This window comes from Pogoniulus pusillus, chromosome 38, assembly GCF_015220805.1.
Source record: "Pogoniulus pusillus isolate bPogPus1 chromosome 38, bPogPus1.pri, whole genome shotgun sequence".
NCBI lineage: Eukaryota > Metazoa > Chordata > Aves > Piciformes > Lybiidae > Pogoniulus > Pogoniulus pusillus.
Window position 1 is genome coordinate 3,685,123 of NC_087301.1, and position 13,819 is coordinate 3,698,941.

At 51.3% G+C, this 13,819-nt stretch overlaps 1 protein-coding gene across 2 annotated transcripts in view; it reads right to left on the reverse strand.

Annotated features, from left to right (window-relative positions):
* SORL1 (sortilin related receptor 1) overlaps positions 1–13,819 on the reverse strand; it is a 62,451-nt gene that overhangs the window by 11,854 nt on the left and 36,778 nt on the right. Inside the window, exons 26-36 of one of the 2 annotated variants that reach the window (XM_064173314.1) lie at positions 10,494–10,616; positions 8,544–8,651; positions 7,932–8,063; positions 7,542–7,673; positions 6,497–6,631; positions 5,597–5,752; positions 4,115–4,264; positions 3,584–3,712; positions 2,039–2,165; positions 726–895; positions 104–216 (exon numbers count right to left, since the gene is read on the reverse strand). In XM_064173314.1, the coding sequence (XP_064029384.1) occupies positions 104–216; positions 726–895; positions 2,039–2,165; positions 3,584–3,712; positions 4,115–4,264; positions 5,597–5,752; positions 6,497–6,631; positions 7,542–7,673; positions 7,932–8,063; positions 8,544–8,651; positions 10,494–10,616 (1,475 nt within the window). Of the gene's footprint in view, positions 1–103; positions 217–725; positions 896–2,038; positions 2,166–3,583; positions 3,713–4,114; positions 4,265–5,596; positions 5,753–6,496; positions 6,632–7,541; positions 7,674–7,931; positions 8,064–8,543; positions 8,652–10,493; positions 10,620–13,819 lie in introns of both variants that reach the window. The other variant, XM_064173313.1, reaches the window with a different exon arrangement.

Below are 13,819 nucleotides of genomic sequence, written 5' to 3' on the forward strand. Positions count from 1 at the left end.
AGACAGCTGTGTTCAACCAGACCAGTCCACGCTGCTGAGTCCCAACAGCCTCCCTTGTGCCACCACCAATCAGGACTTGCCCCATCTGGTCAGCAGGACTCACGATAAACTCCCGTATGAGGCCATGGGCATTCATGGGGGGACTCCAGCAGCCCACCACCACTCCTTCAGCTTCTTTCTTCAGGGACAGCTGAAGGTTGAAGGGAGCATCTGGCACTAGGAAGAGAAACAGACATGTCAGTGATATAGGTGTGTGTCTGGATCACACAGGGAAAAGCAGAGTCTCTCTGAAAGGCAGGAACAGTGTGGGAATAACCAAGTGATGCTGGCTCATGGGAGATGTCTCACTCCTCAGTTGTGTCCCAAGTTCCTTTCACCCCTGCTCTGGAGAAATTAAGCCTTTTTCATAATGTGAAAACTCTTTGCTTTATTTTGCACCCCTTCCTTAGCCTGACTTCCCCTCTGTAGCTAGAAAGTTCTGCAGTACTGACAGTCCCATGGGCTCCTCACTGCGTGGTAAGAAGAGATGAACTTCCCAGTGATATTAAACCACTAAGTCATGGGCAAGAAAGAGGGCAGGTTGGTGACTCACTGCAGGAGCCCACAGTCCTTTTTCACAGCCCAACACAATTCCCAGGCCCATGGAATGACTCTTTTTGTTTGTAACCCTCTAAGCAGAAGTGGAATGTATTAGGTGACTGACAGGACCACGCAGGTCTGCTTACATCCTTCGGGAGTCCGGAGGGTGATGAAGTCATTGGTGTTGTAGACTCTGCTGAGGCACTGCACTTGGACTTTCACCTGATAGGTAGAGTCAGGCTTGAGGACTTTCAAAATGCTGTTGGTTTTGTTGCTGTGAGTTTCCAAAATCTTCCAAATGCTTTCACCAACCATCCTGCAAGGGAGAGTCACAGCCCTCCAGTCAGGAGCTGAAACCATCTCTCTGCATGTTAAGAGCTTGCTGCTTGGTTTCCAGCAAAGCCACACCAAGGGCTTGAAAAGATGCTCTTCAACAGCCTGAACTAAACATAGCTTCTTCACTGTCCTCTGAGGGTTTCTCCAACTGCTGTGCTCTAATTTCTTCTTGACTTTGTTCTCATTGTTATCCATCCCACAAAGAGAAGACTCAAATGGAAAAAAATACCCCAAATATAGCCAGATTAGTGACTGAGTAAACAGCCAGGGAGGAAACAAACACAGCTTTGCACAAATGCCCCCTAGTTAGAGCTATTTTGGATCCCCTTTGCAACCAAGTACTAGAAGATCTTTCAAACAGAACTGTGCTGCACATCTCTCAGTCTTTCAGGCCTAGCTTGCATAGAATCATAGAACTGCTGGAGGGGACCTCAAGGATCATCTAGTTCCAGCCTCCCCTGCCACAGGCAGGGACAACTCACACTAAATCAGATTGCTGAGAGCCACATCCAGCAAGGCCTTAAAACCCTCCAGGGATGAGGCTTCCACCACCTCCCTGGGCAACCCCTTCCAGGCTCATACCACACTCATGCTGCAAAACTTCTTCCTAACATCCAGTCTGAATCTACCCACCTCTAGTTTTGCTCCATTCCTCACAGTCCCATTATCCTGACATCCTAAAAAGTCCCTCCCCACTTTGGCAGAATCACAGAACTCTAGAGATTGGAAGTGACCTCCAGAGATCATCAAGTCCAACCTCCCTGCCAAGGCAGGATCACCCAGGGGAGTTCACACAGGAACACATCCAGGTGGGTTTTGAAAGTCTCCAGAGAAAGAGACTCCACAACCTCTCTGGGCAGTCTGTGCCAGTTTCTTGTAGGCATCCTTCAGATACTGGAAGGCCACAATAAGGTCTTCTCAGAGCCTTCTCCTCTCCAAACTGAACAGCCCCAGCTCTCTCAGCCTGTCTTCATAGAAGTGTTCCAGCCCTCTGATCATCCTCATGGCCCTTCTCTGGTGCTTTGCTATAAATGTGGGCACAATGATGCCTGTGCTTATGCCTTTCCCACGGTTTACTTGATGCAGACAGCACTGAGTCATGCAACAGACATGTACAGGGTACCTGTAATAGACGTTGTAGACACAGGAGGTCGAGGACATTCTTTTTGGGCGAGCCCACGTCAGAGTGACATCACCAGAGAAATCAGCAGTCCACTGGAGGTTCTGGACTTTGTACACGATGGTGTCATCTAAGCAGGCAACAGGGAAAGTTAGTCTATTGCAAAGAAACAAACCCCTTGCCCAGCACAGAAACAGAAGCTATGATCATGGCACGAGCAACGTGTGGTGGTAGGAAGTATGAATGGAGTAGGTGAACCATTCAAATTAGATGTGTAATTTAGGTGGGTGTAGAAAAGCTCATCAGAAAGCACTTTAGAGCCCTGGTGCTTTTGGAGCTCCCCAGAATGTCTTGGTGGTCTTTATGCTGCACCATCCAAGCAAGTCCTTTCCCTTACAGAAAGTGAAATACTCTCAAATATCATTTTGGAAGCAGATCAGTGCAAACCAAGTCAGTCTTCTACCTATGCACTGAATCTGTGCTCTCACTGTAAGCCACTCAGGGTCTTTGTGTGGTTTTCCTTATCACATCTCGTGTGCAGCAGAAGGACCCAGGCAAAAGCTGGTAATTAAGCAGCAGTCTGGAGATTGCCTTGACATGAGGTGGATCTGCCATTTGACCTTGGGAGAGGCATTCAGGGAACAACAGCACCACAAAGTTCAGGACTGGCAGTGGTGGGGACTGGTGTTTATTTGCACTGGCCCAAATCCATGCCCTGTTCCTGCTAGACCATTCTCTGCTCTCTCGCTCCGGGTATCACGTGTTAGAGCTCACATCCAAGCGCTGAGGGCTGGAGCTGCAAGAGTGCTCAGCTTCATTCCCAGTGCCATACAGAAACCAAGTAGAGTGGAGCCAAACTGCCACTGCTTCACTTTCCCTACCCAACTGGAAAGGAGACCCAGCAGGCATGCAGGTCCATGGACTGGCACAGCAGAATAAGCTGTCCAAGGGAAATGAGAAGTTTTCTCCTTGGCTTAGCAGCTGAGCTGTGAATCTTGGCAGCTCCTTCCTCATTCCCTGGGCTGCTAGCTTGTCCCAATCAATACTTAATTAAAGAACTACACCCTGATTGATGCTCAACCCCCCAAGCAGCTCAGCAGGCACAGGGCTGAACCTCGTGGCTAGCCAGACACAGTGATTGATCGTTGTTATCTGCTCAGGGTGGGCTGCTGCCTGCCTCTTGTCTGCCTCCGCAGGGCCACCGAAGGCCAGTGTGGGAGGACCAGCAGGACATGTGCCATGGTTCCTGGGGTCACCTTGCAAAGGAGAGCAGAGCTGGAGGTTATTGCTTCATTTGTGGGCCACATAAAAGCACACAGCTTTGCTCCTACCCATCCTAAAGTTGTTTTTCTGTGTCTGAGGCTGCAGGAAGATAAATTGTCAGTGTGTTAAGGAAGCTTGTCCCAGCTGATTATACATGAGTGAGGAGGAAAGGGGCAGATACACCTAGGGGATGTTGTGAATGAAAGGTCATGTATCCAGGAGAGCACATCTGCCTGCCAGCAACACAGAGCAGGACATGAGACCTAGGAGAGGGCTGCTGCTCACCAGTACAGTTACTCTCATCGCTGCTGTCCGAGCAGTCCAGGTATCCATCACAGCGCTCTGTCAGCAGGATGCAGGCCTCCCCATCCTCACACTTATAACCATTAGGGCACGACAGGGTGCTGTGGGTAGCTGAAAGGGCAGAAAGGGCAGAATGGTTTTAGGGCTCAAGGCAGGAAAGCTCCTTCACCAGCACTGGGCTGCTAGCAGTGCCAGTGCCGCTTCAGAAGATGCCTTGGCAGCTGCATGACAGAGATGGAAGTCAGGCAGAGCGTGGCAGGGATAAGGCTGTCCAGCTCTGCCTGCATCTTCTGGCGTGGTGGCACCAGAAGAACCTGGAGCTTATCCCACAGAAAACAACAAATGGACTGCTGAAGGGAATGGCACTGATTACTGGGGCTTTGCATTTCTTTTTTACTGCATTTCCTACAAGGATTTCACCAGCAGTGAAGCTCCTCGGTGGCTTCCCTGTCATCACAAAGAGCTTCCAGAAGGCCTGAGCCCAGCAAATGCTCTCCCTTGCCCGCAACTCACGGCAGTTCCTCTCGTCGGTGCCGTCCTTGCAGTCCCGCAGCCCATCGCACCGCTTCCAGTTGGGGATGCACTTGTGCAGCTGCTGGCACTCGAACTCGAACCTGCTGCAGCGTCCCGGCAGTGCTGGGGAGGTGGCTGTCGCATTGGGTCCTGTGCAAAGCAGAGAGTGAGGAAACCAACCCATGGCACGGCCAGGCAGCCGCTGCCAGCGGGAAGGACTAAAAGCTGTGCCCAGGTCCCGGCTCCACTAGATGGCAATCTCCTCCCATCCAGCAGGTGGATGGCTTCTGCTGGGACCAGCCTAAGCATCCTCTCTCCTGACTGCAGAGGGCCAGAAAAGCAACCGGTTTGCAGCAGTTGTTCTCCTCCAGCTCAGAGCAGCGTAAGCCTTAGCAAGGACCACAGCGAGAACAAACCCTCTTTGACCTTCAGCATGGGCGTTGGGTTGGAAACCCACACTGCTGGCCTGCCCTCCATAACCCAATACAGTCTGAGATGTGACACTGGAGCAGGCATCTGCTGCAGAAGTAACTGATGCCACAGGTGAAGCTGGAGTTGTGTCCTAGCAGGTGGCAGAAGGTCTGATCCAAAGGAGAGAGGAGACAGTGGGCTTTTACACCAGTGACATTGAGCCCTGTAATGTGGCCACACCCAGAACCACAGAATTAACCAGGTTGGAAAAGACCTTCAAGCTCATCAAGTCCAACCTAGCACCCAGCCCCTCTAATTAACTAAACCATGGAACTAACTATCTCATCCAGCCTCCTCTTAAACACCTCCAGGGATGGGGACTCCACCACCTCCCCAGGCAGCCCATTCCAATGCCAGTCACTCTTGCTGTGAAGAATTTCTTCCTAACGTCCAGCCTAAACCTGCCCTGGCACAGCTTGAGGCTGTACCCTCTTGTTCTGTCCCTGGGTGCCCGGGAGAAGAGCCCAGCCCCACCTGGCTACAACCTCCCTTCAGGTAGTTGTAGACAGCAATGAGCTCTGCTCTGAGCCTTCTCTTCCACAGGCTGCACACCCTCAGTGCCCTCAGCCCCTCCTCACAGGGCTGTACTCCAGGCCCCCACGAGCCTTGCTGCCCTTCTCTGGACATGTTCAAGCACCTCAAAATCTTTCTTAAATTGAGGGGCCCAGAACAGGACACAGCACTCAAGGTGTGGCCTGACCAGCACCGAGTACAGGGGCAGAAGGACTTCCCTGATCCTGCTGGCCACACTATTCCTGACACAGGCCAGGATGCCATTGGCCTTCTTGGCCACCTGGGCACACTTCTGGGTCATGTTCAGCTGCCAACCAGCATCCCCAGCCTGGCTGCTCTCCAGCCACTCTGTCCCCAGCCTGTAGCACTGCTTGGGGTTATTGTGGCCGAAGTGCAGAACCTGGCACTTGAACTTGTTAAAACTCTGAGCCTGAAAGGCTGACAGACCTTGCAGATGTGATGCCAAAGAACAAGGGAAGGGGTAAGGTTAAAACTTACGTGTAGTAGGGCAGACTTCCTCGTCAGAGCCATCGGTGCAGTCCTTGTAGCCGTCACAGACCCAACTGTTCACGATACAGGCACCGCTGTTGCAGCGGAAGTGATTGGGCAAGCACGTTGGTGGGGTCGAGGTAGTGATGGGATGAACTGGAGAACCTAAAAGTACACCATTCAGAGCTGACCTGAGAGGCCTCTTCTGCTACATGGGCTCTAAGCTGTGCTTTTCCCATTAGGGTGAGAGCTGCTATCAGCAGTGGGAAATGGGGTGCAGGTAAAGCACTGCAGGCTCAATGGTTTCATCAGTTTAAGGGGGCAGGGATCTACTCAAGAGAATCCAAGGGAGGGCCACAAGGATGATGAGGGGACTGGAGCACTGCCTGATGAGGGACCTGGGGCTGCTTAGTCTGGAGAAGAGAAGACTGAGAGGGGATCTAATGTTTATCTGAGGGTTAGGGTCAGGAGGTGGGGACAGGCTCTGCTCACTGCTCCCTGGGATAGGACAGGGAGCAATTGGAAGCTGCAGCACAGGAGGTTCCAGCTCAACACAAGAGGGAACTTTTTACTGGAAGGGTCCCAGAGCACTGGCACAGGCTCCCCAGAGAGGTTGTGGAGTCTCCTTCTCTGGAGCCTTTCCAGGCCTGTCTGGATGTGTTCCTGTGTGAGCTGAGCTAGATTGTGTGGTCCTGCTCTAGCAGGCAGGTTGGAATGGATCTCTTTGGGTCCCTTCCAACCCCTGACATCCTGTGATCTGTGACTTGTGTGCTATCTGCACAGCTCTTAATCAGGATTTCCCAAGAACAGAGTGAAAAGATGAATCAGCCCCACACAGCTCATTCATGGGGGTAGTCTGAAGCCCCCAGCCTTGGCCAGGACTCCCATGAGTGTGCCCTGTGCCCTTACCCTCGCAGTCCTTCTCATCGGACCAGTCCCCGCAGTCGTTCTCCTCGTCGCACTTCCAGCGGTTGGGGATGCAGTGCCCATTCCCACACTGGAACTGGTAGTACCGGGAGCAGTTGGGGGCCTCTGTTGGGTTTTCTGACAAGGACAGGAGATTCCTATCAGTCCCAGTGTTATCTCACCAATCTTCAACACAGCTCAGCATGAGTGCCTCAGGCCAAGCTACAGCTAGCTCAGAGAGCACCACTCCATTTGCCAGAACAGCACAGGCAGGGTCCTTCCTTTTCACCTCCAGCATCCTCATTCTTGTTGCCAACTGTCTGCATGCTGAGTGCTTTGTGGCCAGATACTGCCTATGATCTTAGAAGCAGAGCAAAATTCAAACAGAGCATGGCAGAAATGGAGAAGTAAACCCTGCAACTCTGAAATGAAGACATAGCTGCTTTGTCTGGCTGGGTACAGCTCCTGCAGCTACCCAGGGAACAGCAGCAAATATTGAGTTTGGCTGCAAACTGCCTGGCTGCTTTAGGCTGGGAATCTGCAGAGTAAATATGGTCACATACGACTTAGGCAAGCACAGTACATGCCAGATGTATTGGATTTTTCATTGTGCTTTAGTTACCCTACCTTTAACATGAGGAAAATGCTACTGGTCTCCATGTAAGACACCCTGCGAGGTGCAAGCAGAACGCTATACACACAAACAGCAACAGAAGAAGGGGACACAGTCTGAAGTTGTGGCAGGGCAGGTCTAAGTTGGATGTTAGGAGGAAGTTGTTGGCAGAGAGAGTGATTGGCATTGGAATGGGCTGCCCAGGGAGGAGGTGGAGTGGCTGTGGCTGGAGGTGTCCAAGAAAAGCCTGGCTGGAGCACTTAGTGCCATGGTCTGGTTGCTTGGCCAGGGCTGGGTGCTAGGTTGGACTGGATGAGCTTGGAGCTCTCTTCCATCCTGGTTGATTCTATGATTCTAAGACAAGTGTGCTCTGTGCTACTGGAACTCAAAGAAGGCTGGAGCTATGGTGATGAGAGACCCTGAGGTACTGCTCACCACAGTTTGCTTCATCTGAGTAGTCTCCACAGTCATCCATCCCATCGCACTTCCACACCAGGCTGATGCACACACCATTCTGGCACTGGAAGCTGAACTGGTCGCAGGTCCGGTGGAACTCGGGGTCCCGGGCTGCAGGGAAGCACAGAGACACATCAGAGACTTAGTGAAAAGAGCAAAGCTTTGAGGGAAGCTTACTGCTGAGGAGGAAGGAAGCAGAACACTCAGAGGCAATCGTGGATTTACAAGCAGAGCACTACAGTCCAGAGGCATCTTTTGGGAGATCTGGCAGATTTCTACTACCCAGGCAAGTGCCTTCTCCTCTCTGTGCCTCTAGTTTCATGCTCTATTCAACCCTCCTCTCACAAAGATGCACAGGATCACACTTACAGCAGCCAGCATAGTTGGCATCCTCATCTGATCCATCTCGGCACTGGATGATGCCATCACACACCATGGAGTGGAACAAGCACTGCTGTCGGTTCTTGCAGACAAAATCCATGTAGCGTGTACACAGAGGCTCTGGAGAAATGGCAGGTGAGCAGGAGAGGGGATGGCATCTCTGCTGTCCTTGGCAGGCAGCAGGAATGCCACTCACTGTGATCTGCACAGACCTGAGTGCAGCAGCTGGATTTGAGGAAGTTACAGAAAGTTTCCAACACCAATTGCTTGAGCTCTGCCCCTGCGCAGGCTGCCCTGGCCAGGTAACACACTGGGGAGCAGGTGGGTTGGCACAGATGTCAGGAAGGGTTTGGTCACCTCCCTGAGCACAGCTCCTGACAGCACACCCTCCCTGTCCATCACAGCCCTGCCTACTGTGCCTTTTGCTGACATCTGCAGACCAACTGATTTCCCAGGGGGCTCAGGAATGCTAACTAAGGCTTTCCCATTATCTCAGCAGGGCTTTTCTCCCAGTGAGACAGAGCTAGGCTTGGCAGACCGTGAGGGCTGTCAGCCCTCGCTGCCAGGGCTTTACCAGCTCCCCATGGCCCCAGTACTCACCACAGTGCTGCTCATCAGCGGCGTCAGAGCAGTCGTTGATGCCATCGCAGTGCTTGCTGGTTGGGATGCAGGTGCCATTTGGGCACTGGAAGCCATTGCACTTCTTTTCTGAAATTCAGAATTGGGGGAGGTGTCTGGTGGTTTGGTTTGGTTTTTAAAGCTGCCTTAATCTGGCTACAAAAACCCACAGCACAGCCCCAGTTGCCTTCTTCCTGTGTCTGCCTGCTTTTGGGCACCTACAGGAAGGCTGGGGGGAAAGACTGTTGAGGAGGGCTTGGAGTGACAGAAGGAGGGGCAATGTCTTGAAACTGGAGCAGGGGAGATTTAGGTTGGACATTAGGAGGAAGTTCTTCACAGTGAGCGTGGTGAAATCCTGGAACAGGTTGCCCAGGGGTGTGGTTGAGGTCCCATCCCTGGTGTGCTAGTTTGAGGCCAGCTGGAATATTTTAGTGAGAAAAACTGGATCATAGGCTGTGAAAAGAAAACAGTGGTGCTGGCTCCTTCACTCATAGGCTTGCTGAGATGTATAAAAATGAGAACACAAACATAGATAGGACAGTGTGTGTGTCTGTCTGTCTGAGTGTGTTTCTCCCTGGGCTGCTTCTGTGTAACTAATCCTTCTGCTTCTAACCCTCCTTGCCTATCCTCCAAACTCACCTTGCATGTAAGGCAGACTCTGGGGTAAGGTAGAGGGGTGGGAAAGAGGTAGAAGGGTGGTTGGGAGCCCCTCTTGGGCACTCTGGTTTCTGGGAGGGTTGCTGTGTTTCTGTATTACCTTAAACTTGCCTATTTCTGTCTCTAGCTGTAGAGATTGGAAATCTCTGCTTGGATCTTGTACTAAGCTGTGACTATAAAGCTTCATTCCTTAACTTCCAGTTGGCTGAGCCTAGTCTGGATGAATTCATAAGAGCTGGGGGGAGAGCAGGTAACTTCCAAACCATCACACCTGGAAACATTCAAGATCAGCCTTGCTGTGGCCCAGGGCAGCCTGATCTAGTTGGAGGTGTCCTGCTGACTGCAAGGGTGGGGTGGACAAAACCCTTGAGGATTCCTTCCAACCCAATACAATCTGTGAATCATTCCTCTGAGTTTGCTGCAGCCACGCTGGGTGCCAAAATAATGATGTGACAGTCTGGGTGTTACTCATCCCCCCCCACTCTTATAAAATCACCCAGACTAGGCTCAGCCGAGTTGGAAATGGAGAATGAAGCTATGAAGCTATATTTCACAGCTTAGCACAACATACAAGCAGATATACAGAAATATATACAGTTATATACAAATCAAAAGTAATACAGAAACACAATACCCCTCCCAGAAACAGAGTCCCCAGGAGGGATCCTGACCCAAACCCCCTGCCCCTTCCCTCTTTCCCTCCCTTCAGAAACAATTAGGTCAACCCACATATCTCACATGATAAATCTGGAGACCTGAGGTGAGATATCAAAAAAAATCAAGGAGGTTAGAGGAAAAAGGTGTTAGGTGGATTAGAGAGTTCAAGGCAGAGTCAGCCACAGAGATCAGACCACCAGAATGAAGGCACAGCCCAAAGTGAGAGATAAGAAGTGTGTGAGAATCAATCATAGAATCAGTCAGGGTTGGAAGGGACCACAAGGATCAGCCAGTTCCAACCCCCCTGCCATGGGCAGGGACACTCTACCCTAGAGCAGGCTGCCCAGAGCCCCATCCAGCCTGGCCTTAAACACCTCCCTGGACCACCCATTCCAGGCTCTCCCCACTCTCAGAGGTGACCTCTGATCTCTATTTTGACTGGTTGTGTTTCCCAGCACAAAAGTGAGGGATGTGGATTACTGTGGGTTTTCTTTCGCCCTTCTTTTCACAGCTAAGGATTTCACTGCTCTCAGTAAAACTTAGCCTCAAGCCAGCACAACCTCAGCACGTTTGCACAAGTCCCTCCCGCCCCATGGCAGAGCTCCCTCCGCACACTACCACAGTTGGCAGGGTCCTCGTCAGAGCCATCCTGGCAGTCGGCGTCGCCGTCGCAGGCCCAGCGCTGCGGGATGCAGTGGCCGTTGTGGCACTGGAAGCTGGAGGCCTCGCAGGTGTGGTATACTGCTGAAATCAGAGCCAGGGGGCAATGCCTGAGCACAGGGCACCGCTGCCTCCCTGTGCTCCCATCAAGAAACTATCTGCCTGTGGCGTATCTTGGTTGTGATACCCATTCACAAGAAGGGTTGTAAGGAGGAGCCAGAAAACTACAGACCTGTGAGCCTGACCTCAGTGCCAGGCAAGGGCATGGAACAGGTCATCTTGGGTGCCATCACAAAGCACCTACAGGATGGCCAAGGGATCAGGCCCAGCCAGCATGGGTTTAGGAAGGGCAGGTCCTGCCTCACCAACCTGATCTCCTTTTATGATCAGGTTACCCGCCGGGTGAATGTGGGGAAGGCTGTGGATGGAGTCTACTTGGACTTCAGCAAAGCCTTTGACACTGTCTGCCACAAGAAGCTCCTAGCCAAGCTGGCAGCTCATGGTTTGGACAGATTCACTCTATGCTGGATCAAGAACTGGCTGGATGGCAGAGCTCAGAGAGTGGTGGTGAATGGTGCCACATCCAGTTGGCAGCTGTCACTAGTGGTGTTCCCCACCTCAAGGATGTTGAGGTGCTGGAACATGTCCAGAGAAGGGCAACGAAGCTGCTGAGGGGCCTGGAGCACAAATCCTATGAGGAGAGGTTAAGGGAGCTGGGCCTGTTTAGCCTGGAGAAGAGGAGGCTCAGGGGTGATCTTATTACTGTCTACAACTACCTGAAGGGGCACTGTAGCCAGGTGGGGGGTGGCCTCTTCTCCCAGGTAACCAGCAATAGAACAAGGGGACACAGTCTCAAGCTGTGCCAGGGTAGGTATAGGCTGGATGTTAGGAAGAAGTTCTTCCCAGAGAGAGTGATTGGCATTGGAATGGGCTGCCCAGGGAGGTGGTGGAGGCACCGTCCCTGGGGTCTTCCAGAAAAGCCTGGATGAGGCACTTAGTGCCATGGTCTGGTTGATTGGATAGGGCAGGGGGATAGGTTGGACTGGATGATCTTGGAGGTCTCTTCCAACCTGCTTGATTCTATTTTAATTTTTTTTGGAGCCTGCTCTGTGCTGTCACTTCCCAGCCAAACACCGCTCCTCAACCTCATCCTTACTGAGAAGAAAAGCAATGTTCAACTTAATTAAATTGCATGCTCTGGAATTTGAAGCTGGAGTGACATGCACTGGCAGATATTTCCAAAGAGCAGAATCTGGTGGCAGTAATATTCTATTAGGTATTCAGTGTGAAATGTAATTATTTCAGATAAGAGCTGTAATTGCAGCCGGTGGAGTCAAATGAAATGTTTCTCCAATAATTGTGATCCTCTTAGATAGTTCCAACTCTGGGCTTTACAAACCTGATATGCATTTCTCAAGTAGGCTCCTTTCCTGAGTAATTCTCTCTGGAGAAACTCGTATGTGAGATAAGTGATACCAGTATAAATTAAACCTTCTCCCAAAGCCACGCAGATGGAATACTAACGACCAGCGTCTCCAGCGCCGCGCTCTAAACCCTGTGTGCTCCAGGCACAGCAAATGCCATGGGGGTGAGGTGACCTCATTGCTGTCTACAACTACCTGAAAGGAGGTTGTAGCCAGTTGGGGGTTGGTCTCTTCTCCCAGGCAACCAACGATAGAACAAAGGGACACAGTCTCAAGTTGTGCCAGAGGAGGTCTAGGCTGGATGTTAGGAGGAAGTTGTTGTCAGAGAGAGTGATTGGCATTGGAATGGGCTGCCCAGGGAGGTGGTGGAGTCCCCATCCCTGGAGGTGTTGAAGCCAAGCCTGGCTGGGGCACTTAGTGCCATGGTCTGGTTGATTGGCCAGGGCTGGGTGCTAGGTTGGACTGGATGATCTTCCAACCTGTTTGATTCTATAATTCTGTGAAAGGGATCTCCCTAGCTCCTTGCATCAGAGGCCCAGGACAGCAGCTAGCCCCACTGTCTGTACCAGCAGCTCAAAGGATGCAGATAGAGCTAAGCTACTGCTGGTATCCCCAGGGCTCTCCTAACCCCATCAACACATCAAATCTCAGCCATGTGGCATGGAAGCCACTGCTTTATCTGGAACTGTCCTGTGCATTGCTCTACAAGTATGATCTTACAGACACACATAATTATTTTGGTTAGAAAAGTTCTCTAAGATCAAGTCCAACAATCAGCCTAATACCACCATGGCCACTAAACCATGCCCCAGAGTGCCACAACCACACAGTTACTGAACACCTCCAGTGATGGTGACTCCACCACCTCCCTGGGCAGCCTGTACCAATGCCTGAACACCTTTTCAGTAAAGAAATGTTCCTTAATATCCAACCTAAACTTCCCCTGGTACAGTTTCAGGCTATTTCATAGAATCAACCAGCTTGGAAGAGACCTCCAAGATTATCCAGTCCAACCCAGCCCTATCCAATCAACCAGACCATGGCACTAAGTGCCTCATGCTGTCACCTGATACTAGGGAGAAGTAGGGAGATCAACCCCATCTCACTCCAACCTCCTTTCAGGTAGCTGTAGAGCCTTTCACTGATGGACTAAGCACTGCCTACTCTCAGAACTCTCCTGCAAATGTGAAGGTTTTGGCTTGATTGGATTTCTTAGGTATTTTTGTTTGTTTTTAATGGAAAAGGCCAATCCATTGTTGTGTGTTGGCTTTCCTAAGGAGAAAAAGGCTTTGGCAGGAGACTGCTTAGGGACATCAATTTTACACTGCATTGCCAAGGGACAGTTGAGTGCTGTAACTCCCAAGAGCAAACAGAGAGTGAGGCTTACAGGTGTAGGACTTGCTGCCTGAGAGGCATAAACTAGGACCAAATCTCTTTCTGGCAACCAGGTTGCATCAATGTGAGTTGTAAGTGAAAACAAGAGCAGACCTTCCACGTGTGACTCCATACTCATGACACTCTCTTTACAATTACAAACCCACAGACCAATTGAGGTCGCCCAGGAGAGGACCCATTCCCCCTCATGAAATCTGCTTGCTTTTTGCAATGGATTTAGCAGCAATAAAATGGTCAAAGTTCAAGCTGTAAACAGTATCAATGCACACTTGGCCTGTTTGCTGTCTGTGCAACAACGAAGCCCTTTCAGCACAGATGAATCCCCTGACTGCCTGGCAGCCACAGATCCATTTTCCCCATTCAAGGGAGCTTGAGAGGCACAGCCACTGCTGGCTGGTACACAGAAGGTGGCTGGCCCCGTGGCCCTCACACAGCAAGGCTTGCCTGTCAGTGCAATCCTGCAAG